The following is a 27,120-nucleotide window of genomic DNA, read 5'->3' on the forward strand; positions in this document are numbered from 1 at the left end:
GCCATTTCTTCCACGTTCCTTCCTAAAGCCGAGCTGCAGCCTGCATCTATCTGCTGCTGGCCAGTGATCAGGTGCTTTCCAAACAACACATAAATCTAAACTTTCCACTCAGCCTCACTCTGCAAACAGTCGGCCGGTGTCAGTGTGACAGATGTGTGGCTGGCTCTGTTTACAGAACAGGCAAGTCTCCCTCATTATGCGCATGGTCTCTATTGAACATACACAGACTCAAACGGGCCAACCTTCCCCACTTCTCAAAGGGTCAAGTCTTTATTTTGGAGCAATTGTCAGTTTCTTAATTCAGTTTAACTCAAAGATGACAGCGCAGGATGATAAATCAAAGTCAACTGGCTTTAATTGCGCGTCTTGTAAAACTGGACAAAAATCACAACACAAGATTATGCATATTGAAATATGTACATTTATTGATAAATAATTATATCTGTAGAATATAAATAAACAAATATATACAGTTCAAAAGTATAAAAAGGAATATTGACACTAAAACATTTTCCATGTGTTGAAATGTGCATTAAATCTGTGCGTTTGATGTTTTTAGAACGCATTCCGAGGTTTATATCGGACAAGCAGTTTCCCTTCTGGTTGCAGCATCCCAAATCCATAACGACTGACGTTTACCGCCGGCATCCGGGCGTTTGGGTCACACAGCTCCAACTCATAGCTAGTCAACAGCATATAAACGAACCTGAAGGGTAAACACAGATGAAAGATGACGTTAGAACATTGAAGCAGAAGTTAGATTTGAAACAAAATAATCCTCCTCTGTTTTGGAGCATTTGATGTAATGAAATTACAGTTGCATTCAAAATAATAGTATTCCGCTTAAAAATGAGAGAAATGCTAAAATTCCTCAGAATAGTTTATTTCAATGGATTTGAAAACTGTATACCGTATTGGCCCGAATATAACACGACCCCGGATATAATACGACCCCCTCTTTTTCAAGACTCAAGTTTGAGAAAATACTTTTTGAACACCAATTTCAATTTTTATACAGAAAATAATTACAGTACATCTGAAACAAATGATTATAACAATAAATTAGAGAGAAAAAGCATGTTATTTTGCCACATTCAAATCATGCAAAAACTGTCTCACATCTTAATATCTGAACATTTAAATATGTGAACTAAAGTGCAATCACATTTGTAAATGAATGGCTGAAACACAGCAACACAAGATGGACGCCGGCCAGACGTGCTGAATCACTGAAGCTGCTTTATTTTACTTGCACTGTTGAACAAAACTCCGTTTCCTCCTATCGCTCGCATATCTCTGTCTCCTAGTTGCACTCTCTCTCTTTCTCTCTCACAACATATAAATAAAGAAAAACATTGCAATAAAATAATGATAGGCGTTTGCTTTAGCCTGGGGAGTTCAGTTCACCATTCGTTGTAACGATATCTGGCGCCATCTAGCGTTCAGAATGGGTATAATGTCTAGACCCCGAATATAACACGACCCGACTTTTTCAGCCTAATTTCAATGCAAAAAACATCGTGTTATATTCGGGCCAATACGGTATTATATTCTAAACCAAAAAATTCAATTATTTAATTACTTTATAGAAAACAAAGAAAAACAAATAGTGGGCTGTTCACAATTTTGTTTTTCTTGTGAATCACTAAACTAATATCTCGTTGTATAACCACCACACATCTGTGTTGCATGGAGCCCATTTTCTTCAGAGCAGCATTCGTCCATAAATAGATATAGATAAAACGCCTGTTTTTTCCACAGGCTATTATTCTGAACACGCCCCTTTCAATCAATGACTCAATTACACAGAATGAGGAGCACGCCCATCGTGAACTTTGGGTCTCTTGGTTTTCTGTGATTGTTCTGGTTACTCATGTTGGACTGCTGTTATTCTGAACACGACTGTACATGATGCACCCCTTCCAGGACACTCACTCTCTGATGGTGTTGATGGCAAACTGCTTCCCAACGCAGCCATTGGTCCCCGCTCCCCATGGCATGGTGTAATATCTCAACCGCCTCCCTCCTTTATAGAAGTCTCTCTTCACTGATCCGTCTTCGTTCAGGAAGCGATTGTACTTGTATTTCTGGAGAGGAAAGACATTTGTCAAGTCGCAGATATTGGATGGAAACAACGATCTGCAGGTTTTAATGTCTATTTCTGCTGGACAGAGTATTTGAATGCAGCCTAAGCGGAAAGTCCCTCCCACGCGCATTAGCCGTGTTCCTGTTCCCATGCTCGGCTAATCCCCCAACGGTCCATAAGTCTGGGTGTGACCTTTCACTGGGTAATGCACGGTCAGCTTTGTGTAGGCCTCGAATCCACTGCACATACACAACTAGACTAATGACAATTAACTTGATCTCCAACTAATTCCAAATACAATTAGTGCACTTCCTGCTGGCGGGACAGCGAGGTTTTGAGGAACCAACGGGGGGGCGAGTAAGCAGAAGCACAGACCTGTGGCTCTTGGTGAATCTCTGTGTCCATCTGAGGGCTGTTGAACGGGAACAAGCACACCCTGTCTCCTTTCCTGAGCACGTACTCTTGACCATCAGCCATGTGGAGGGTCTTTTCATGCACGACCTCTCTGGTAATGAAGGGGGCCGCGGTGAGTCTAAGAGTCTCCTCTAGGGCACTATCTGGAACAGAAATAGAAAGAAATGAGGCTAATGGCAGTCGAGCCTTAGTTCTCTACTTTTAACAAATGTTTGTAGATAATGGGGTTTATGCATCCCTGTAAACCCTGCCTGAATTTGAATTCATCTATATAATAAGTTTCCCTTTCATAAAAAAAAAAAGTATCATCAATTTGCAGAGAATTGTGATTCTGTGCATTTTGTGTGAAAATTATTTATTCACAAAACTTTCAGTCATTTCATGGATTTGCAGCATGCTTCCACGCCGTCTTACTGTCGACAGGAACAATCCAGTGTGAATAAATGTGTCTCTCCCTCCAGCTGGGATGAAGCACTCACCAAACACAGGGGTCCTGGCGGTCCTGGCAGGCCTGGGCAGCGAAGAGGCTTCCATCTCCGTCTTCACCGCTGCCACAGCCTCGGGGTTCGTCAGCAGGAAGCCCAGCAGCCAAAAGGCAGCGGGTCCAACATTACCCTGGAAACAGAGAAAGACTCACATGGTGACGATGATAAGGGGGTCTCGCTCCCTCTGGTGTTGCATAGTGACAGCAATTCACATGATACCCATGATAATAATAATAATGCATATCTGTGTTGCCCAGAGTTGCAGCAAAGGACAACTAATAAATAAAAATGTAACACGTTGAGATTTAAAAAAAGAAGAAAAAAAGCTAAAATAATGATCCCAGTGGAGATATCACTAAATAAAGAAATAGAAACCTCCATGCACTACACAAGCCAGTTAATGCTCATTTACTATACACAAGTATTAGTGCACATACAACACGCGTGTATCCATGCAAAGATATCCGACTACGATGCGACACCAACCGGATTGTTTGCAGGTCCAAGGTGTAAACAACAGAAAGATCTTAATCCGTTCCAATATTGCAATATTGTTTCACCGTAGTTACCTGATGAAACCCACGTATGTCCGAGTATATCACGTACGGGCAGTACATGGTCACAGTTGTGTGGAAAATAACGCTGACTCAGCGACAACTAAACTCATGACTCAAAAGCCCCCCCCCCCCCCCCCGGCATGATTAATGCAGTGACAGCAGAGGTGAACAGCACCCTCATGTGGTGAATACGAGTTTTGCTGCTCTCGAGCGACGTCTTTTCAACACCAACTCTGCTGTGAAGCCCACAAACAAGCTGACAGACTCCAGTGGGTTCGTTACTGGATCATCCGTCTCACTTTTCACTTTGCGCAGATGGGTTTTTTTCTTCTTCTCTTTTATGTCTGGCTCACCTGTGATGCCCAGAGTTGCATCAAAAGGGCCTTTTTCACAGTCTCCTCATCAACACCCTCCTCCTGAAGGAGCTGCCTGTAGGCGTGAAGCCAAGAACACGACCTCGAGTCCTCAGCGCGACCCGCCGACGCCAAAAGCTCCTGCAGTCTCTGCCGAACATTCTGAGCCGTCCTCTTCTCCTCTGCAAAAAAATAAAATAAAGACAAATAAAGAACTATACTTTACATACAACAGAAATAAATATGAAAACTGTTGAAATGAAAACAGGAAAAAGATCATAATATCACCGTTGCCAGATAATCAGTTGATGCTTTCATACAAATTGATGAAGGTATATGAAAATACTCGTCAATTTTGTTATTTTTTTTTGCAAAATGAGAATCACAGAAATGTTAAAATCCTGAGCAATATCCTAAAAACAACATCATATATTGCTATTATACAATATCGATTAGAATACTTGCAGACAGACTGATTTCTTCTGCGTAAAAAGACACATTTGAGTTTTCAATGCATGTGAATGAGGAGAACGCCGGGTACATGTGTAATACTGCATCGGGAGAGGGTGTCTTCTGAGTTTTATTGTTAAACACATTTCTCACTTTACTGTCTGGAGATGCGTAATGTTAAACGCATGTCTGGTGTTTGATTTGTTTGCGTGTGTTGTTGATGCGTTCGTTCCACCCATCATTCGCAAGATAACGCATGACGTGCACGAAAATATTTACATGTCAGCAGCTGACTAATTTAAACTCGCCATGGCAACCGTGAAACAAATCTGAGGGAACACCCATCAGTGATGTCACGCCACATCAGTGGAAACACGGCGACACGTGTGAACAGTGAGGACACCGACTCTGAGTCACGGTCTGTCCTGCTCCTGACCTAAGACCGTAAATAGTTCTTTCATTCCATGATGATGAATATATTTATTAGATAGAATGTCAGAGCAGTACAAGTACAGTCAAACAATAGTATGTATTACAGTACAAGCACAGCCAAACACCCTGTCTAAGAGGAGCATTTCAAACAAGTCCTTGCGGCCTCGTTTCCGTGGCTGCAGGGATCTCCGTACCTGTCTTTAGGGTGGCCCTCGCCATTTTGGTTAGGAGTCCATCAAACTTCTGGTACTCCTCATACACCAATGAGGGATCTGTGCCGTTGTTGTTCTGCTCGCCACCAAACAGTGTCAGGTACCCCACCCTGCAGAGAAACCACAGGTACTTTTATGCTATTGCAAAGATACCTGGTCCAAGCCTCTTTTTTTTTTTTTTTTTGCCTGAGCTCTTGTATTTTCTCACATGATTAAACATCCAGTGTAAAGTAAACACAGCGTTAACATAAGTGGTTTAACATTTAAAGATCTGGATAACTTTGGATTGTTGATTTTAGGCGAGACGAAAACAAAACTCCCGTTACACCGGACATTATTTGTATTTGAGAGTTTAGTCGTCCTGCATTTTTCTTCTTGCTGTGTTAACAAACACGAGGCCAGGACTGACTTGCATGTAAACTGTTTAGCTCGATGCTTTTTGACCCGAATACAGATGCCTTCGACACAATGACGAGAGCGCCCGTGTGTGTGTGTGTGCGTGGGAGGCCTGGGTTTGGTGGGGGTTTCTCTTACTTGAAGAGTAATCTGTAAGAAAGGTTGAACAGCCCCTCCTCTTTCCAGTCTTTCTGGTTCTGAGGCATCTCCGCTTTCAGCACGGCCTGAAGATGTCTGCTCATGGTGCCGTTCAGGGTGCCCAAATTCACTCCCAGGAAGTGCCTGCGGATTCAAAGGGTTGCAGCAAAGCAGGAATAAATGGCTGCAATTGTTAACTGATGTCACACTAATGGCCGCTGAGGTGACAGTGAAATTACTGAGTAGCGCCTTATCAAAGACAACTGTCAACCCTTCCTATTTTCCCTGAGGGAACAGAACTGAGGCCGTTTATGTAGTACATTTATGAAGGGAAGGTTGAGCAGTCAGATAATGTGCTCGATTTTGCCTCCTTTCTTGGGTATGCGCCAGTATTTCCGAGTTCAGACAAGTGAGCAAAAGAAAAGCAGCTCTAAACTCGAGTTCTAATAAAAGGAAGTGTTTCGGGAAAACACCTCCAGTGATTCTATGTGTGTGTGTGTGGGGGGGGGGGGGGGGTTCCATGACAATATGTGGCTTCTACTTTCACGTGGAAACGAAAATACACTGGAAAGGCTTTCAGTCTGGAGTAAAACCTCATTAAAGACTTTACTTTTTCATCAATGCCTTTGCTTTTGCCGGCTGGTGACGAGGGAGCCGCAGGTTGAAGATCCTCTCCATGAGCACCTGTGCATAGCGAGTAAAGTCCAGGGAGTCCGAGTCGTTGATCACCTCGTCGTACGAGTGGGGGTCTAGCAACACCGTGACGTAGCGGCCAGCAACACGCACCTGTGGGTCAGCGCAAGAGGTCAGATGTGTGAGAAACCACAAGCTTTTCTGAGTGTGGAACTGTTTTAGAAAATGCAGTGAATATAGAAAGAGCTTCAAACGTGCAAAATACCCAGTCGCTCAATATTTTGAAATTGCACTGCATGGCAAAGTTCATCAAGTTTAATAATATCTTCGCAAACCACAGTCTTACGTCAGGGTGCTTTCATCTACCTCCACTAAAACATTGAACTGTTGCACTGGAAATGATAAGGATCGTTTAAAAACAAATCTACACTGTTGCTGGGTTAAAGGTACATTGTGTCTCGACTCACTGTGAAAATGTTGCCATGTTTCAGCTTCATTCGAATCAAGAACTTTGAAGCATCTCTGCCAAACTCAAGTGCATGGCCCAACCAGGGAATAGCGCCTTTGTCTAGAGGGGGGTCACCTTTAGATCTAAAGGGAAAGAACAGGAAGGATACTTTTTTTTTTGCCATATGTATCTCAGTTTTGCACAATGTCGTATTAACATGGTACAAAAACAGAACAGCAACGCATAGTTTGTACGATTGACCTTTCACCGTGACACTACGGCTATAAAAGGTCAAGCTTAACAAATCAACAGGGATTTTTACCATTACTTCACACCTGATTAAGAATAGCATGAAGGAATCAAAAGCCAACGAGGTGTTACATTAAAAGGGACACGAGTTGTTGAACCACATTCCTCATACTGGAGCAGGGAGGACCTAATAAACAGACTAAATACATGCGTGTGATTGCGTGGTGACTCTTTTTACGAGTGTTATTATCACCGCAGAGCTCTAATTATAGGCTGGTTTAGAGAAACCACCAGCGCGTTTGAAATCAAAACAAAAAAATTAATGTAATCGTTGTTCAAATGCTTAAATGTTTAGATGTTTAAATGTCAGAACGCTCCACGCCGCTTACAGGCGAATAAAACCAAAACTTACCTCGATCTGTGCGTGAGAATAAAATAAAGCAGGGGAACTTGAAGAAGCAGAAAAATGGTCCAGATCATCTCGTGCGTGCGTGCGTGCGTGTGTGTGCGCGTTGGCTCCGCTCTGTAGAATCAATGACAAGAGCTCGGCCCGAAAGCTTTTTATCGCCTCCTCTCATCCACGCTTGCGTCACGCCGGACTCTTCAGACAACGCGAAGCAGCCGGTTGATTGACAAGGAAGTAGAATCACGCCCAGTGACGTCACTGCGGGACAGGAGGACAGCAGGGCGACGAAGTACGTGCGGTGACGTAGAAAAAAGTTAGGAGGGGGTGGAGGGGGGTTCCAGTCACGTTTCATGGCCGGGGAAAAAAAAAACTTTATATACTGCTCCAAAAAAAATACATTAATTTCACAGTTTAATACTGTAATTGCAATGAACGGGGCCCATCGCACCTGTTTTTTTTGGGGGGGGGGGGCTCTAATGTACACTCATTAGGCTGGAATCAATTACCGGTACGTTCGAGTTTACATGGTAGAAATCGGTTCTTTCCACATTTGTCTGAAAACAGGTCCGATCCAGAACGGATCCACATTTCATCATTACTGAATGACTCTGTTCACCCCGGAGATAACGCCCACCTGTTTGTTTTACGTTCCTCCGCGGTGATTTCATCAGATTTTTCCTTCATGGTAAACCCCCCCCACGCCAGCGTGGGACGTGTGAACCTACCTGCAGACGATCACGCGAGTCACGCCATCGACCTGAGTCACGCAAACAGGAGCCCGCTTCCGTCTCTGGGCCAGAACGCGTGAAGCGGAACGAGCTCGTTTCTGTGCTGTGGATTATTCCGGAACATTTTACTTGATGTGGAACAAAAAAAAAAAAAACACGTTTAAAAATGTCCTTTTTTAAACTTGAGACGGAAGGTTTCTGTTCAAATATTTGTTGTATGACGTCACACTTGACCAATGTTTGTTTTGACTTCTTTTTTGTTAGATATCGAGTGGGGGGGGGGGGGGGGGTACACCCCGGATGAGACGCCAGCTCATCCAGGACCAGACCCAGCCATTATCCAACACACGTGCCTGATATCTGGCCCACGAGCATCACCGCCATTATCAACGAAGGAGGAAACACCGACTCCTGACTGTCAAACGTTGCATGAGAATTTATTGATCTTCAACAGTAATGTTTGACAACCAACTCAAAAAGGAACTAAAGTTGCACTCGGGGAACAAAATCTTCCCAAGCAAATTTGTAAATAAATACAGTAATGCCTTTTTAATAACCCCCCCCTGATTCCATTACGCCATGGCTTTTCTTTGAACGTTTATTAACTAAAACAAACGGCAACACGCACCCCCCACCGAGCCGACGTGGAAGGCTTGAGGTAAGAACAGGAACAGTCTTAAGCAGGTTTCTGAACAGGGATCACGGGAGAGACTGACGCAGGAACATAAAACCAAAACTAAAGTCAAGAGCAAGACTTCTTAACTCAAACGGTTTGGTAATTAAATACTGGTAATCCTGCAGGCCCTCGTTTGTAAATCCAGGACGCGATTTAGGAGAGCTCCTCGCCACCCTTCTCTCCACCCTTCTCTCCACTCTTCTCTCTACCCTTTTCTCCATCCTTCTCTCCATCCTTCTCTCCATCCTTCTCTCCCTGTGCATGAACGGTTCCTTGTGATGGATAGACGTCCTCGGGCGTTTGGCCAAACGCCGCCCCGGTCCGCTTGAGGAGGTAGACGGCAGCATGCAAACCCCCGACGTTGACCCAAACGGTGCACAGCTTCCCCCACAGTCCTCCCATCCTGGAGACGGCCTGGGAACGACATCAGTCCGTGAGGGCGAAGCAGCCAGTGTGTAAAAAAAACACATCGTATAGATACAGTTGATGAAAAGTATTTTCCAGCGACTGACCCGGAGATAAACTTTGCATGACTAAAAATGTGGAGGGATTATTGAGAGATTTCAGAATAAATTCACCCGGCACGAAAGCAGACGGATCATAACAGGCTGAAAGATGCAAACAGTCTTTAAAAATGACTCCACTTGTTGAATCGAACAAATTTGGGGGGAAACTCACATAGAAAAGATTTAAATTTAAGACTCATGACCTGAAGTTGAGCCCCCCCCCCCCCCCCCCCCTTTGGAAGGACACACACAAGGAAGACGTGCCTCAATGCGTGGGATCCAAAAAGCATATTTTCCGTAATTCATTTCCTGATTATGCAAATCTCTCCCGTGGTGTGAAACTGACAGCGCGTTACACAATACCGTCGGTGTGTGTTCACCTTTTAAGTTCAGGGACTTCTCAGGAAGATTATCCAGTTCAAGGCGTGACGAGGAATCCTGCATTTGTTCCTTGGCCTCTGAAACGTGGCATTTATTACCGCCGCCGAGGCGGGGGGGGGCTATGTGATCATTGCACAATGGAGCTTCAAAATGTGTTCAATATCTTGGTTGATTATTGACGGATATTTATGACATTTAACAGAGTCATGTAGGGTGGGGGCTTCTATCTCACCACCGGATTCCATCCGGATCTGATCCAAAATGGAGTCAGTAAAGAATATTACATTTTAACATTGAAAACTCCATTGATGGATTCAAAAATCTGTTACAAATACACATCAACTCTGATTCATGTTTACTTTTCATGGTTGTTTAAAGATACCAAGAATAATTTAGAACCTTTTAGTGCTGATCCAGATCACCATGTGGACGGTGTAGATCCAGTTAGGAGGGGAACGAGCTGCTTGGAGGAGGTCTGCTCTCTGTGTGCGTTTCGAGTTTCTAGCAACGGTTGCTACAGATTTTTAAATTGTAGTTTGTTGATTTTTATTTCCCTGCTCTGATGCTGCTATACGAACAACGAGGCTTACAAGGAAGGCAGTTGTATAAATAACACGCTTCTGTCAATGATCATCAGGGAAGACGTTGGCAGGCCAAGACTCGTTCTGTAGTTCATTTGAATTATAAAAACGGTTCTGCAGATTTTCAAAATGAATTACCTTGGAAAAGCATTTCTTATCCTGCGTCAACAAAACGGCCTTTCCCGAGCCTGGTCTGCACACACGGGCCATTTCTCTCAGACAGGAAGGGTAGAGATCCCAGTTCTTCCTCTTAGAGCCCATTCTTCGAAACACACAGAGTAAAATGTATTTTTAAGATGGAATGAAGATCGATCCAATGTTCCCTAATTAAATTCCTAGAAACTGTTCAACGAAGCGTGTAGTTCACTAGGAAGCGTGTTTTTTTTTTTAAAGGTACCTCTTCCCAAAGGGCATGTCAGTGATGATGATGTCAACAGAGCTGGTCCTCACGGGTAAATCGCAGAGATCCCATTGCACTGTGTCAATGGGCAGTCCAGATGCACTGTTTAAAAGGATTCAAACCAGATTTGATACGATTACAGTAAATCCTCTTCCACACACGAAAACCACATCTGTATGTCGTACAGCTGTTCAGCTCCTCACCTGCCCTTCTCTGCCCGCCGTTTCTCCATGTGCCTGATATTGCTAACTGTGCGTTTAACTGCCATGTCACAGTTGTCCCCGGCGACGTAGAACGAACTGCTAAATTCAATAGCCCCCTGAGGAAGAAAAACGTTGCACTTAGAAGGGCGATTGCAGAGAGGTAGTGCTGCTGTTTTGTGTTTTTCTCTAAGTGAAACATGAAAACATTTACAGCGTTCCGTCTCACCTCCAGTGGTATAGCTCCAGTCCCGCACATTGGATCAATTATTATATCCGATACCTGTGGTTTGCAAAGTCTGTCAACAGATGGCAGAGTCAGTGCAACACGAACCTGGTAACAGTTTAGCATTTTACAGATGTCAGCATATGGAACCCCGATTCTTTTACAGCTGTCCCCTCCCATGAGCGTCTGATATTTGAGCTGGTCGGGATCGCACGGTTTTTCGAGGTGCTGCAGAATTACCTGAGCATTCCATAACACAACGTCGAGCGCAGAGTTGTGGGTCCAAAGTGACTGATGTTTCTCCTGTGAAGGCTCTCTTCGGTGAGGGCAATGCCGACCACTACCTCTTCTTTGTTTATGTTTAGTAACACCTACAGTACCAGCATACACAGACAATATTACAAATACGTTTTTACTATAGAATTAATAATAATAATAATAGTGTGATTTTACTATTGTCTTAGTTCTTTCATTGCTCCTTCAGGAATAAATAGTCTATGCGTTGCAAATTTATGTCACCAACCAGCGGTTCTCTTCCGATGCAGAGATATCCACTCTGCATCGGTCCAGACAGAAAAACAAACTCACCTCTATGTCAAACTTTGTCATGTCAGCTTTCCACTGGAAGAATTCTTGCACAGCCCCGCCGAAGTCTCGGGCTGCCTCGTTAGAGGAAAAGCTGTGATTGTCGCCGGCTCTGTTGCAAGTCACGCGGAATCTCACGACTTTGGCCTCGGGCGCTGCTTCCCCTGAGGCCTGAGAGTTAGACGCCATGTCAGGCAAGCTCTCCGCCTTCATCGGGCCTTCAGACGAATGTGCCGACTCAGGTAGCTCTCGCTGGTCAATGTTAGCTTCGGTTGTTTCAACATCCTCGCTGCTAGGTTTCACTTTGGTGCCATTTGGCCCTTTTCGGTGGCCTTTCCTCTTTTTAAGGGTGCGGTTCAGCTTCCAAACCTCTAAGGCATTGGTCCAGGGGAGTTTGGAGGCAAGCTGCTGCAACTCCATCAAGGTCTCCTCCTACACAAAGCAAGCAGCAAACGTTTTACCCTGATGAGATTGAATTTAGCATCAGATTCAAACCCAAGTTTGCTGGAGCTTACCTTCGATTCTTTGAAATGGAAATGATCATATTCCTCAACCACAACAAAGAGATTGTCCACAGACCTGAGACAATGGACCTACACAAAGATGGACAGTTGATTTAAGGTTTTCTGTGCCGTTGTCAGAATTACAATGCAGTTTCCAACATTCACCCAGCCGTAAAGCAATGCTTAAAATGATTTTCGTTAAGATGAGCAACACCTTGGTAGATGCTACCGAGCCTACCTGGGAAAGCTTGTCAGTGGTTATTGGAAAGTAGATCCGCCCTCGATCCTTGCTTACGCATGCAGCGACCCCAATTTTCTCCTCGACTTCTTCTGCAGCAGTGCGCTCGAACCCCGTGGGCACAGTTGCTCCAATAGTGACAGTGAAGGTGTCTCCAGTGAGGGCACCATTCTCAGCAGAGAAGGTAAAGGAGGAGGATCCCACTGTGCTGGAGCTCTCCTCTGCAGCGTCATCATTCTGGGAGGACATGCCTCTATTTTTCGTAGTTAACGCAGAGATTTAACTGGATGATGTATGTCAGGTGCTTCCAAGCTCAGTGGCCTAAACAAAGAGAAAGATCAATAGTCAACGGTGTGTATTTTACAAAAACATTTATATATACAGAATTCATTCATTCATTCATTTATTTATTTGATAGGGACAGTGCACATTAATGGACATCATTACAAAATAATATAATAGATGTAAATGTGCCGGATTTTAGCAAAAATGCTAATTTACATCCGCAGTCCCTAGACATGTAAAAGAAAAACACAACAAGACTTAATCATCATTAATAATGGGAATCATTAATATGGGACAACCGTGTTTCAGATAACTACTGGGTATTAACATATTTAAGCACGTTAGCACTACTTTCGAAACACCGTGAATAAACCTGCAGCCTAACCAAATCAAAACAACTACTATGATAACGATGCCGGCTAACGTTAGCATCGGTGAGCAAAAAAGTTGCAAAAAAACCAGAAGTAATGCTTACAACTATTTCTGCTCATATGTTAGACACGTCACATTCTGAAGTGTATTTAGCTGCAGAGCCCACCGCTTGAACTATAGAAGCCTGGTCAGTTGTCTTCGAACAGCTCGACTGTCAAACACGAGGCGATCTACTTCCTGTTGTTTAAAAAAAAAAAAAGAAGAAGAAGAAGAACCTTCCTGTTGTTTCCGCGCGCAGACTTCCGAATTCTATCTATCACAATAAAAGCATCATCTACTCAAAATCTGACCAAACATTGTGTTAATAATTAATTATACGCTGTACAATTGAATTGAACGGAATCATTCTCCATTGATTGAAAATTTAAATCGATTATTTGGCCGCTTATGTTCCCACACGCAACGGATTTAATTTCAGCTGAAGCTATTTCTCTGTCACCACAAACAAGAGTTCAAAGAAGACTAGCTATTTAAAAAACAAGTAAAAATAGTATAAATTATATATATATACAACGCATAACGCAGACACTATGGACAATTTGGGGTAGCCAATTAAATTTCATGTTTTGGGGGGTCATGTTTAATTAGCTTTTACTTCCGGAAACGTCTTTCCTGTAAGTGGTCGACAGAGGGCGCCATGATGTAACTACAGTATTTGTGCTGGGTCACGTTGATTCGACCTTCCAAGCAAACAACATATAAACAATATGACAGTTCTGCCTGTTCTGTTGTATTCACATATACCAGTGGTTTAAATCAGTGGGGTGGCTATTGGGCTGACAGAGATTTAGAGATAAGCAACAACCACCAGCCCACAATATAAATAGAGTGAGTCAACGTGGGTCATGTTTAAGCGGTGAAAGTAAAATCATCATCAAAGAATGCCAAGATTATGTCTACAGATGAGAGGCTGGGCACACCCTGGACAAGCCGCCAGTTCTTTGCAGATGTTATCACTGTAACAGATAGAATATGTCTGGGTAGGTATTTGCTGCTACATTTTTTTTAAATCAATAAATTGTAAAAAAAAAAAAGAAATGCATAGTAGATAAGTCTGATACCTGCACTCACATTCTCCCAGCTGCAGCATTTACTGCCCGTTATTTACATAAGGCTTCACGTAGCAGCCCGGATGGTGCGGAACAAGGGAATCAGTTATGCACTGCCAATGTGAAGATTCAAACAGGGCAACACAAAAAATTCAAATGAAAAAAAGATGCAATCTTTCATGAGTGATATGAGAGCCCAAGCAACTCAATTTAAAGCTTGTTGAAAAAGCACATTGTTGATTCTTTTTTGATATTCACTACACATTTTAAGTGGTTTACTTCATGATGTCTGAGTGGTCTAATATTCATGTCGCTGTCGTAATCAGAATAAATCACATGGCGTCTAGCATATTTTGGTTGTCGCTGCTTCATGTCGTAATTAGAACATTATGTTCCAACAAGAATGTTTTGCTCAATTTGTTGCCTATAGTGTCTCCACACTATAGTTTGCATCCAACAAACATTCAAGGCGATTTCCTTCCTCTTGTGTTACAGATGGGACGACTAAAAGGATGTCGCAGTGGATCTTTGTGCAGTAAAAGCAGTGCGGCTGCAGTTTCCTGGCTTTGCCGCTGAGATGGCTGATGAGGCAGGAACGGTGGGAGACGATGAAGGGACTACGGACGGAGCGCCGCCCCTGACTTTTGTGCAGTAAACAAAAACAAAAGCACAATCTGCCCAGCTGTCGATGCTGAATGTCCACATTCACAGCTGCTGTGCCTGCGCTCCATGACTCTGCTCCTTTGCGGGGGGGGGGGGGGGGGGGGGTAATATAAAAGGCCTGACAAACAGCCTTTTCCTGTTTTATTAAATCTATATGTAAGATATATGAGCAGCCTAAGTTATCAGTGAACGGCTGATTTGTCCAGGGTGTACCCCCCCCCTTCCTATCCCTATCAGCCGGGATAGGCTCCAGTGTAAACCTGTGACCAGATAAGCGGTTGAAGTAAGACAAGATTGTCTCATCTTCAATGAGTGAATGAATGAATGAATGAATGAATGATCTACACCTGCTGCACCTCAAAAACAGTGTTTGATCAGCAACAGGAAGCGTTGGCATCCAGGACAGGTATGAAGCGCACCGTACTGAAACAGAAAGAAAGGATGATGGACTTCCAGCCTGGTGTCCTGGTGTCCTGATGTCCTTGTGTCTGGGTGTCCTGATGTCCTGGTGTCCTGATGTCCTGATGTCCTGATGTCCTCGTGTCTGGGTGTCCTGGTGTTGGTTTGTGGAGGGGAGTGACGTCACAGTTGTGGACTGTCCGGGACTCTTACTACTAGACCCCCCCCCCCCCCCCCCCTACTTGTGGGGTTAGTCGAGGGGGTGAATATGGAGGTTGTGCCTTTTCATGAGGAGGAGGATTACTGTTGTAATCATTGCAGAGCTGATTACTGACTATGCAAAAAAACGATAGAGTGCGCGTGTGTGTGCGTGTGTGCGTGCGTGTGTGTGAGGGCGGGTACTGGTGGTTGCCATGAGGCTCACGTGACGAGCTTTTAAATTCCCGTTTCCCTGCAGCGTGATTTGTCAGGGACCGGATATCATCTGTCGCTCGTCGGAACGTCGCGCGTGTTCGTTTCGGGCCACAGAAGGACCAGGGGACTCGTCCAGCGCTGCGTCGCTCTCTCCATCACGCTGCGCGCGTAGTCCGGAGCTCGTCTGCGCCTTTTTGTTTTCCCTTCTGACGCCTGACCTGGCCGGTGCCGAACATTAAGGAGGATTCGGTTCCTCTGCCACAGGGAGGAAAAGAAAAGAAAAATGCAATCTTGGTTTTGTTTTTGCACCGATTTCCTTGAAAGGGTTATTTTGAAGTATTCGATTGCAGCAAATCCGCAGATTTAAGCTTTTATTCTCCTCAATGCACGACCCATAGGAAAGAAAGAAAGAAAGAAAGAAAGAAAGAAGGAAGGAAGGAAGGAAGGAAGGAAGGAAGGAAGGAAGCGTTGCAACCACAAGTCGGGGATCCACATCTCAGACCAGGAGTCCTCGACTTACTGCTGTCACCCTCAACCCGAGCAAAGATGTCTTCTACCAAACTGAAGAAAGACAAGGAGATCATAGCGGACTACGAGACCCAAGTGAAAGGTACGGCGTGAATCCGGGGTCGCCTCTGCGGACCCAGCGGCTGTCATCGTGCATGCCCTTGTCCCTTCCTTTTCCTCCGGTGCATCGTCTTGTGTTGAAACAGGGAGCACTGGCTTCTCCGTTTACCTTTGAACGACACTCACCCTGCAGCAGGTAAACAGTGACAGCGCAGCCATGGTGACTAGGGCGCGTCTTTATTCCACAGCCAGCCCGTGCCGTGGTTCGGATACTGGTTCTGCAGCTTTGTTGCTGACTGAAATCCATGCACGGATGGATGGACGGCAGGCTGCATCCGCTCCTTCACATCTGGAGGCCAGGCCTGCACATCTGGCTGGTGTGGGCAGGGATGTTGCCCAAATGTGTGGGGATAGATTGAATACATGTTCATCTCCCACATTCACGGTTTCTGACGGGCTTCTGATCGTGCTTTCAGTTTTAATCCACATGCATGAACACACTCTGCCCCCCCCCCCCCCCCCCTTTGATTCGTTGCCAGTGATTGGCTGTTTTCTGTCATTCCTCTCACCTGGCAACCCAGATAAAACACTCTGAGGCTTAATGTCACCGCTCTTACACCCTTTTTTTTAGACCCCTCAGCCTGTTTGATGTATTCATGACTTTGACTTTCTTAGTGTTTGAGCATTCTAATTATCTAATAGACGATGGATTATAGTCTGTTGTCTACAAACATGATGTTGATCTAAACGTTTTGTTCGTGAATGATTTAGCTGTGGATACATTTTTTTGTCACCTCTGCCAATATGAGAGTTGTGGTTGCATGTTTATTTACTTGTCTGCAAGAGATCTAATAAACAGTTGTAAATGGATTTTTGACGACCCTTTGTGTGGTGGGGGGTGGACCTCAGGCCAAGGAAGGGCCGATTGAAGGCAGTGATGAGTCTTTGTGATTAATAAAATATAAACAATGAAATAAGAAGGGATAAATTCAAATAGAAATCCAGATGTTGCCAAAGCATGATGCACCACCATTAGGTGCAACGAAATCCACATCTGTATCTGAGAGAATAAAATATCTATTTGGGGGTGGCAATATTTAAGGGGTCACGTGATAGTAGCAGAGATGGCTACTGCACTCTCGACAATATGTAGATGGTTATCATGCACATTCAGTCACATACATTGATTTGAGAAGACGTTGTACTGTATCTGGACAAAACATAAATACAGAACGGTCATCACGGTACTCATAATTGTATTGATAACTCATAAACGACTGATGATAAATACATGACTCAAAATGCCAACAATGGCTTTCCAATTAGGAATGACGCAGAGATGCATCGGTTACCATAATGGTGATACTCATCTTATAATCTAAGGAGTTGTTTTTGTTGGATCTGATCTTGGACACTATTTTCCTGTTGTTTTTATTTCAGTGACACTGGAACTGGAAATATATATATATATATATATATATATGAGGGAGAAAGGATCTGCTATTTATTGTTGACATATTCAGATAAACTGTGAAACCATTGATGACTCATGCAGGCCTTTTGAAATAAGATATATATATATATATAAGTCCATGCTGACATTAAACAATGCCCTGGCGAAGTGTCTGGGGTGTACCCCGCGTCTCGCCCGTAGTCAGTTGGGACAGGCTCCAGCAACACGCGTGACCCGCAGGGCGAATACGTGGCTGAAAACGGATGGACGTCTGGATGCTGATATTAACACATGACATGCCGGTGACCCAGGTCAATAAAGACAAGATACTTAAACACGACAGGTTATTCATCTGTGTAATGTAGAAACGAGGCATGTGTTTTCTATAGTGGGCTAGTTATGAGCAAAGTTCGGTTTCAATCCCTGGGCTGGGACTCGCTCTTAATGCCGTCACTGGCAGTGGTTTCACTATTAATCTGCCCGAGGGGCTTAAGCGATCATCCCTGGAGTCACATAGCAGTCCAGAGCTGGGCGTCACCCAGCATGAGCAGCCGGAGTTTTATACTTATTTGTGTTTATGGTGCTTCTGCTTCTGATTCATTGCTACAGAACCTCCACCTCCCGGTAGATTCTCAGTATTGTAATATGCTAAATCAAACCCTAACATGTAAGCATGTCTCGTTCTGCAGAACAACTTCCATTTTTTTTTTTGGTAATTCAGACATGAATTATTCAGCCTAGAGTCGTCTTTGTCAATGGCGGATTTGCTCCTGTTCCACACAGCCGGGCTTTGGGTGCTTTTGTTAGCATTAGCGAGGGCCCTTGAACTGTGTGAGGAGGAAGGATGTTAATTTATGGAGCATGCTGCTCCTGCAGACATGGAGGGCTCACCCCTGAGAACCCACCGCCCCACAACAATGGTGATAGTCTGTGTTGAGGCAGGCATTCAGCGAGCCGTAATGAAATTCAGTTTGGAAATTGCACCTGTCTTGTTCTGACTTATTGCTTTGTGGTTAATGTATATGTAGCAGAAGGGGCCACATCACCAGTGAGTCATTGATTAGGTCAAAAAAAAGATCACATAGCTTCATTTGTTATGGATGAAGACTCATGAAAAACGGTTCAATCACCAAGTATAGTTTACATGTCATCATGTCGTATTTAATTCCTCTGGTCCACTGTATTAACACAGCACTGGTAAAATCTGAATGTGCAGCCATTAATGCATTCTTGATCTGCCAGAGCTGAGGTCCCTGAAGGATGTAGGTGATGGTGTTCACTTCATTCAAGCTGCTCAGCTGGCCGAGCCGACATTAGCATCTCAATAGAGAGCGGTTGCACCCTGAGCAGCAAGAGACTGTCTGAGGGGCCCTGGGCTCTTTTGCTAACTCTTTTTTGCAGCTTAAGCCAGGAAGCTTGGGAAACATTGCTCTCAGGCTGGGCCATCAGCAGCTGTTTAGATATTTATGCCCGTGGCTGTTACACTAAAATGTGGCTCGAGCACAAACCTGTACGTCCAGATCTGTATGAACTAAACGATCAGCAATAATAACGTAAGTACGGCGGGTTTTGGTTGAGGTATGGGGATAATAGTAAAGAGAGGTGGGGACAATGCTTCTAAAACAAGCCTGATCTCTTAAAAAAAATTTTTTTTTTAAGGCTTAATGCATGTGCACACTGGCTAGACTCCATTTTTTTTTTTTAGCTCAGGTCAGAATCTGTCCTGTCACATTGTTCGTCCCTGAATCTTCTGCTGAACGTCTGATTTATTGTTCTAGGAGAGCATCACAATTTTTTCCACACTCTCATTTTCAAGCACGCCACCCTTGGTAATAGTAGTGCAATGTTTTTTCTCTGTGGAATCAAAGCTTTAAATAGTCATCTGAGTTTTTGGTGCATTCAAAACCGCTTTCCTATTAAATTGGCTGTAATTGTTTTTAGCTCATGCGGGTTATGAGGGTTGTCTTGATATAACCATCGGCAACATGACATCATGACATCAATACAATGTATTTCTTTTTTTTGTTTATTGTCCAGCAGAGCACAAAGTAATGTCCCCCCACACCGGTCAGACACACACACATACACATACGTACACTGATAGAGCAGGAAGCACACCAACGGATCTCTATGTGATTTAATCCTTGCAAACCTCCGAGAGGACTCACTCTTATCCTTTGCAAGAATACACACGTGAATATATGTTTTTTGTAAGAGAGCAATTTCGTGTCATTTTAGTGTATCATAATGCCTACTTTTTTATGTCAGATTTTTAAGTGATATCATTTTATTTGAACGGCTATTTAAATTCTTAACTTGCCATTTGATTTCAACCAAGTCCTTGTGTGGCACAAATCACATCATTTAAAGCAAAATGCCATCAGGAGATGGCAGATGATCCGCCTCGCTGCCCAAATGTATTGTATTTGCATGATTGGAAGCGCTTTTATTTTAGCAGACAGAAATGCGTTCTTAAACGCCGATAAGAACTGGCATGTCGCATGCCTGTAAAACCTGCGTCTCTGCTGCAGGTTTTACAGGCATGCTCGGCACAGGGAGAGAAATGCAGGAAGTGACTCCTGGTGGGTTTTTTTCTTTTCATTTTCTTTTGTCAAAGCAGCAATGATTACGGAATGCAGCCGGTGGTGTCTTTGTAATCTGAAGGTCCATTGTTGCAAAGGGAAATCTGTCTGAAGAGCAGATACTGCTATCATTTTTGTTAGTTGGCTGTTGACGCCCTGCTGGGTGGCACGAAGCTGGCAGGTTGGGAGTTGAAGAAGTGATTCGTCACTCATCAGTCAGTGGCTGACGAGGATCTTGCTGCCAGCATGTTCACTAAAACCCGTTGCTGACCGAGTGAAGGTGTTGGTTTGTTCGCGAGGTGTGAGTCGCTGAACAGTCGTGATGCTGTGTAACAAACTCAGCTGAGATTACTCGGCGACATTAACAAAAACAGTCAGAAAGGTTTGGAAAAATGCTGCCATTCCTTATGTTAAACAGTTAGCCAGTTTCTAATGAGCTTCATACTCTCTCTAACATATTATTATAGCTTCATTATTTTTTTCAGCATTAAATCATTTAGCATTTAGCATTGAATGACAGCTGTATCCCCTCAAATGTGAAATTATTACAAACTTTATTGGATTGATTGGGCTATGGATTTATTGAAAAGCGGAACTTCATGTGAGTGACGTTAGTTGCTCTCATTAAACTCTCTCAAAGAAAGTCATCAAACATGTTTATGAATTTGTAAAAATTAATTTAAGAAACTTGAGAAGAAGCTTAAGTTTGACAAAATGTCTATATTTCTCACGGGCTGTTACAATCAGATTTAGCTGCCCTCTTCAATCTCCTGTCATAAATCACAGTTTTGTTGCTGACTCGGCTCTGCTGGCCTTTAATGAAGACAGCTGCCATTTGATGAACTGAGAGTTTGTTCCACAAGGATTCAACAAATAATCAGCCTTTCATGAAATGTGCGCTCGGCCAGGCACCGATTTCTATTTAACACAGTCTCAGAATGCTTCTTTTTTGGGGTTTAGTATTGACACTTATAAATAGACAATACTCCATTATACAAAATCAAAACAGTCTCCTAGTTATTTGGTGTCAGTTAGTGCATGGTGTTTCTTTTCATTTTATTCAGAATTTTATATGCGAGGCAAGTGTTCAGTGTTCAGTCTAATAATTAGCTGCTGTTTGTTGGAGCTCTGAAATCTACTTGGGAGGCTTTTTTTTTAAATTTGTATCAATTGATATGACACATTATTCTGCTTTATTGCTGCACAGACTTCCATTTGAGATGCAGCATAGATCAAAAGAAGAAATGAAAACACCCTGCAGCAACCTTAGAAACACACATAAGAGGCGAGTTACAGCCGTTTGAAAAGGTAATCCACGAGGATGTAATTGGTTATGGTTTTGTAGTGTAGACATGGGACCTGTTAAATTATCTTAATTATGTACCAGAGTAATACACGTCCCACTAATTACTTTAGATCATTAAAGAGTGCACCTATTTAGGTCCCACGAATCCCTCTCAAGCAGCATTGATGCTAGAAATAGAAGCAAATGTGGCACAGCAGCTTCATTAGTCCTGAGGACCAAAGCTCGGCTTGTTAATCTTCATTTATTTGATCATTTCATTTATTAGATTGTTTTATTCATATTCTTTTACAGTAGTGTTGTTTCTAAGATCTGCAAAAAAGTTGAATCACATTTCTTAATGCCCAAAGTGAGATGTTTAAGTTGCTCGGCTGGTCTGACACATGACCCAAAACAGAAAGATGTTCATTCATGACAAACATTCAAACTCTAAGACTGGAAATTCATGGTAAATGAATCAAATATTTAGGATCGGACCATCATAATGTATCTTAAGTTTCCATATAAAGAAGTATGTCTGTTCTCTGTTTTAGCATTGAACGCTAGTCTTTGTTGGATCTGTTGATGCCGCTTCGTTGTGGCTGACTGTTTCAGAAATATAGACAGATCTATACCTCGTCTCTCTCTATTCCTCCTCACTCACTCCTGCCATCAGACTGCAACTCTCCTCCAACGAGCGGCTCCGTGGGGACTAGAGCACAACCTCTGTTTCCATGGCAATACCTCTCAGGCTGGTCTTGCAGAGCTGGAACCGGAATACAGCAACGATGGACAGGGTTAGCTGTTGCTTGCTGTCGCTCACGCTTCCTCGAAGCATCAGACTCAATTTGACAATACAACCAAATCAATGTCAGGGGGCAGCAATGAGGGGGGAGGGTGGGGTGTCTTCTCCTTTCATTGTGAAGGAAAAGGGAAAGAAAACACTTTGCGTTTTTCCTTTAAATAATAGTTTTGGAGACTCGCATGAGAAGTCTGTTTTTAATGAGAGCACACAACATCGGTGTATGTCATTGTGGAAAATGGTGCCCAAGACAAACTTAGATGCTGAACTTTGTCACCGCAGTCAGGATTGATTTTTAGTTTGACAGGAGATCTAGTGCATAAACCAGCAGATAATGATCTGGAGACGGACAGCTGGCACCTGGCTGTCGGACACACCTTCAGCTCACCTCTGCTCCCGCCATTGATTGGCCACAGCTTTGCTGTCTTATCTCTGAGCACCGGCGCTGCAGCCATCTGAACTAATCAGAGAATGGATGAGACAGACAAGAACCTGCAGAGACAAGAGGAGCACGTCCTCACCAATCCAAACCTGCGTTAGTCTTTTTTAAGGGACTAGAAAAGAAATACCAGAGAATTGGGATTAGTTTAACGACTGGAACTTGATTTATGAGAGTCGGTACGATGGACAGGGATAGTGAAGGAAGGTCTGGAACAGGTTTGTCTCTGTTTTTAGTGTGAATTTGCCTCTGCAGTGTTGAGCTCATATGCTGCAGAGCTGAGTTGGGGATTAGGTTCGTGAAATTTGGCTCAGAGGGGCTTTTGTCTGATGTGTTCCCTTGTCCACGTGCTCTGTGTCTTCTTGCATGGTGATGTGAATGCCACAGTGTTAAATGCCTTCTGAGGCGTGCATGATATAGAATTTACCTTTATTACATAGAGACATGTGGTTCTTTCCTCCACAGTCACTGCATTAATATACAATATGTACTACAGACAGTACAACTAAAAACCCAGTTGGAATCTAGACATAGTATTATTCATTGCATAAAGAAGGCTTGTATACAATCAGGCCTCCTTATAGGTAGCATCTTAGCTTCATAGTCCTGCAGTGCAGTGGCCCATCTCACCTTCTCTTGCTGGCTGCCTGCTGCGCCCCACGACTCGATATCACCTGCTCACCTCAGGGTGCTCTGCAGAAAACGCCAGCGCTCCAGTTTTACCTCGCTGCACCAGGACCTCACTTGGCCCTCTTACACTGCAGCCTTGCACCAGTGCATCACCACTGATCTTTTCAGGTGACTGCAGGAGAATTCTGAGGCTTTCAGAAAAATAAATAATGTCTTATTCTCAGCTTTAACCCCCCCCCCCCCCATAGGATCTGTTTTATTCTTCTACATCTGTTTGGGCGGTTGTTGGCTGTCTTTGTGCTTTATTGCATTTTTGCCCGAGGGAGACAAGAAACTAAACATTAAAGGTATGGTGAGATTATTGCATTCAAAATCCCTGAAAAGCTCCCAAAATGCCACTCTATCCCCCAGAACACTCATATTTTTGACAAAGTGCCACAGCGCTTTCTCACTCCTGTACAGGTGAGCAGTCGCACAAGAGTGTTTGGTTTCAGTGGAGCATTTCTATTGGCCAGAAACACAGAACTTGTCCGTTGTTAGTTTATTTAAAATGTCAGACTCAATAACCAAGACAATTTCTCAACAAAGTTAAGCCATCCTCATCGACAGAAGAACAGGCAGTAGGTGTTAAGCAGGCAGTTCAGGATGTTCTGTAACTTGATATTACATTTTCAGACAAGTTACTATCACAACACAAATTATGCCTGATTGGATCTTTCCAGATCAAATAAAATGTGAAAAGTGCCAAAGATGTACACCAGTACATTTTCATGCCACTCATGGATTTGGTGTTAAACAGGAAGTCAGGAAGGCTGTTCCTGCTCTCTGCCCTGCATCCATTTGTCTTCACAGAGCCATGGAAGAAGTTCATGCACACATCTGCAACAAGTGTGACAGGAGCTTGCACGAGAACCAGGATAGTTTTAGTCACGTGTTTCATCATCTCTGATCCAAACTAAAGACACAATTTCATGGTTCATCAGTTCATCAAAGATCTTATGTGGATGGAGCGAATCTCCAGTAGACAGTTTTCAGTGACTCAATCTAAACATTGGTCCACAATGAATGTTTAGTGAATGTTTCTGTCAGAAATCACCGTTCTGGTCTTTAACACAGCTGTCGAGTCTTTGGAGGTCAAAGTTCATGGATCTCCGACATCCTGCTATTGTTTTCAGGTTTTTCCCCCTGCCTCTAATGAAGAAAATATATTGTGGATCGGTTATCCATGGTGTGGCAGAGATCTTATATGGGTGTTGTTATTATTTGGGGTCAGCCATGTGAAGTGTAATAACTCATATGTCATGTAAAATATATGTAATAATTAACCAGTGAAGAAGAAATTAGCAATAATGAACGTTAAAACTCGACCATGGAGACCAGACAGATCATTAAATCTAAAGACACTCTTCACACGAATATGCAGATCCACACATTGCAGCATCCTTTTGACTTATTTATTCAATTTCATTAACTGAGTGCGTTGTAATTAATGTGCGTTTTAATCTCTGGTTGTCTGCACATTCGACATCTGTCAAAATCATTCGACAGATGCCACGATACGTCTCCATCATCCATCCTGATTAGAGATGCTATTATGAGGCTTTTATGGAAATGCGTTGGAGCGTAATTAATATTATACTTGATGGATTCAACAGCTGAGTGAGCCGAGGGCTAAACACACCATGTTTACTAATGGGAAACAAGCAAGTGAACGAGGAATGGAACAAAAGGGTTTGTCTAACGCAGGAAGACAATTCTTATTGCAAAGAACTTTGCTTGTTAAAAAAGGTTCACATGTAAGATCCCTCCGAAACCCTCTCTTCACCCAAAACAAGACAGATGGCTCCATCTCTAAATCGGAACGCGGGGAGGTAACACACACACTAGGCCTGCCATGGCTAATAGCTGCACGCCTAGTGAAGCATCTATAACACAGGTTTAACTTCACTCTGAATCACAGGAGATGTGCTTCTTGTTTGGGTTGGATATAAATAATATATCTCTATGCCTCTCCTTAAATCCAACAGAGAGCATCTGTAATGAGCCCATGTTTCAATAATGCATTAACTGGTTTTGCTCTTGAACATCATTGTTAAATATTATATATGTACGGTTATTATGAGACCCATCGGGGGCGGGGGGACGACGACGACAGGTGCTTTATCTGTGCATACCTTTAGCTATGAAGCGAGAAATCAAGAGTATCAGATCCCCTCAGCTGAAAACAGGGCATCATCAAAGCGGCATCCATGGAAACATGCCATGTGTGACGGGTTGTTCAACACAAACTACATGTCCTTTATTTATGTGTTTTATCTGTTTGTCTTAAATCTTTTTAGATCTTGGGGGTTTTGACCAGTAATGGTTTATTTGGAGTCAAAATACTTGAAGAATGTTTTTTCTGCTTCTTACATTTGTGTCCATTTTTTTCTTCACCTGAAGCAATCAGATCAGACAATTACAAATATTGGAGGGAATAAATGTCTTGGTACTGTATGCCAACATTCACAGCATTCCTCCTCCTCACATATTGAAAAGAGCCAAAGAGTGAGCTCTTCACTTTTGTATAAACCACAATCAATGAAGCTACTCAAAGAGCTGGGAATACTTGGGGGAATAATTCTTCATTTGCTCAAGGGAAGGGCACGCTCCTGGTGTGCGTGACCTATTTCCCCCAAACAAAGTGCAGAAGCACAGCTGCTGGTCCAGATTTCCCTTTTTGGTTCTGCAGCGTTCCCCTGTGGCTCAGTGTCACGTTCCTCAACGCTCACCTGCCTTGGGAGGGACTGTTAGTTCATATTGCAGACACAACAGGATTGTAACTTCAAGTCTGAGAAGGTAAGATATTCCTGACAGGACTGAAGCGTAGTTCAGGGCTCTCACTATAACAACAGAACTTTAGGCTCTCAGAGCTGGAAGGGGGGGAGGGGGGGGCTTGATGAAGGGGATGGCGGTTAACCACAGAAGCATGCTGCTCGAGGCCGAGGCCATGCGGCACCACATCACAGGGAGAGGAAAGGCAAGATCCTCAGTGGTGGAAAAAGTGGAAAGTCTGCTGCGTTTTCACCATTCGGTCAGCAGTTTGTCTGCCCGGCAGCGTCGCTGCCTCAGCTCAGATAAATAGGAGCCGGCCTTTGTCCCTATATTGCAGCGTCAACCCCTGCGATGGCACTGAAACTCAAGGATGTCACAACATGCAGTGGAAAAGACTCTGAGTATATGTTTTACCGGTAGTCTGTTGTTGCTTTAAAGTGCTTTCATGCAGGCATTTTTTGAAGACAGAAACAAATTCTTTATTTGAAGCAGATGCTTGGAAGCTGAATATATTCTGCACCATGGAACGTGATGCATCATGTGACCGGGTAGCCCAGTTGGACTTCATCATCATTCATGGTGAATTTGACGATCATCCAAAGAAATCTGAGAAGCAGAATTCATCTTTAGTTTGTAACCAGAAGGATTTTTTAGAGGAACCCCTGAAATTCAGAAGCAAAACAAACAAGCAAAACAAGCTGTGCTGTAACGCTGAATCTTAAATTCTGTTAGATGTAGTCACTGAACTATGAGTTAACAGAATATTTTTTTTAAATACATCATCTTTAATATGAGATGGTGTGGTGATCACATGCGAGATCAAGGCTGCCGATCAGCTTGTGAGGTTTTCTTCCTCTTGATGAGAATAAAAAAAAAACCCTCTCATCCTGTCCACCGGAGCGCTGTCAGGTTTCTGTCCTGTCTCTCTTCCTGAGCTGAGGATCTATTGCTGCTGATGACAGGTCTACAAAGAGGAACTCAGGCTTCTCTCATGTTCTCCCACTGGCACGGAGGATCTGAAGTCAG

The 27,120-nt window shown here is 43.4% G+C and overlaps 3 protein-coding genes across 3 annotated transcripts in view; 1 reads left to right on the top strand and 2 right to left on the bottom strand.

The window, feature by feature from the left end:
• Nucleotides 1-493: 493 nt before the first annotated feature.
• On the bottom strand, nucleotides 494-7,333 carry LOC137898212 (prostacyclin synthase-like). The gene is made up of 10 exons (XM_068742223.1): nucleotides 7,266-7,333; nucleotides 6,624-6,747; nucleotides 6,134-6,309; nucleotides 5,524-5,667; nucleotides 4,972-5,099; nucleotides 3,896-4,077; nucleotides 2,980-3,115; nucleotides 2,462-2,643; nucleotides 1,936-2,087; nucleotides 494-706 (listed from the first exon to the last, which is right to left on the bottom strand). Exons 1-10 carry the CDS (start codon nucleotides 7,331-7,333, stop codon nucleotides 556-558), a joined length of 1,443 nt encoding a protein of 480 aa, XP_068598324.1. The 3' UTR covers nucleotides 494-555.
• A 1,216-nt stretch (nucleotides 7,334-8,549) lies between these two features.
• thumpd3 (THUMP domain containing 3) lies at nucleotides 8,550-12,532 on the bottom strand. Its single transcript, XM_068742772.1, has 9 exons — nucleotides 12,284-12,532; nucleotides 12,058-12,135; nucleotides 11,546-11,974; nucleotides 11,198-11,328; nucleotides 10,961-11,030; nucleotides 10,735-10,850; nucleotides 10,529-10,633; nucleotides 10,270-10,393; nucleotides 8,550-9,077 (listed from the first exon to the last, which is right to left on the bottom strand). Exons 1-9 carry the CDS (start codon nucleotides 12,530-12,532, stop codon nucleotides 8,817-8,819), a joined length of 1,563 nt encoding a protein of 520 aa, XP_068598873.1. The 3' UTR covers nucleotides 8,550-8,816.
• Nucleotides 12,533-16,071: 3,539 nt separating this feature from the next.
• The window catches only part of srgap3 (SLIT-ROBO Rho GTPase activating protein 3), a 35,722-nt gene continuing 24,673 nt past the window's right edge, over nucleotides 16,072-27,120 (top strand). The window contains exon 1 of the mRNA XM_068742973.1: nucleotides 16,072-16,135. Within this exon, the coding sequence (XP_068599074.1) occupies nucleotides 16,072-16,135 (64 nt within the window). The remainder of the gene's footprint in view (nucleotides 16,136-27,120) is intronic.

This window comes from Brachionichthys hirsutus, chromosome 8, assembly GCF_040956055.1.
Source record: "Brachionichthys hirsutus isolate HB-005 chromosome 8, CSIRO-AGI_Bhir_v1, whole genome shotgun sequence".
In the NCBI taxonomy this organism is placed as follows: Eukaryota; Metazoa; Chordata; class Actinopteri; order Lophiiformes; family Brachionichthyidae; genus Brachionichthys; species Brachionichthys hirsutus.

Bases quoted from the DNA above. Each gene is read 5' to 3' on its own strand.
- LOC137898212 (XM_068742223.1), bottom strand. From the start codon at position 7,333: ATGATCTGGACCATTTTTCTGCTTCTTCAAGTTCCCCTGCTTTATTTT. The intron at 6,310-6,623 runs GTGAGTCGAGAC...GCTGACCCACAG, and splicing joins AACATGGCAACATTTTCACA to GTGCGTGTTGCTGGCCGCTA. The intron at 2,644-2,979 runs GTGAGTGCTTCA...TTTCTGTTCCAG, and splicing joins CGCCAGGACCCCTGTGTTTG to ATAGTGCCCTAGAGGAGACT.
- thumpd3 (XM_068742772.1), bottom strand. From the start codon at position 12,532: ATGTCCTCCCAGAATGATGACGCTGCAGAGGAGAGCTCCAGCACAGTG. The intron at 11,031-11,197 runs GTAATTCTGCAG...ATCTGTTGACAG, and splicing joins TTGTGTTATGGAATGCTCAG to ACTTTGCAAACCACAGGTAT. The intron at 10,634-10,734 runs GTGAGGAGCTGA...CCTTTTAAACAG, and splicing joins CGGCGGGCAGAGAAGGGCAG to TGCATCTGGACTGCCCATTG.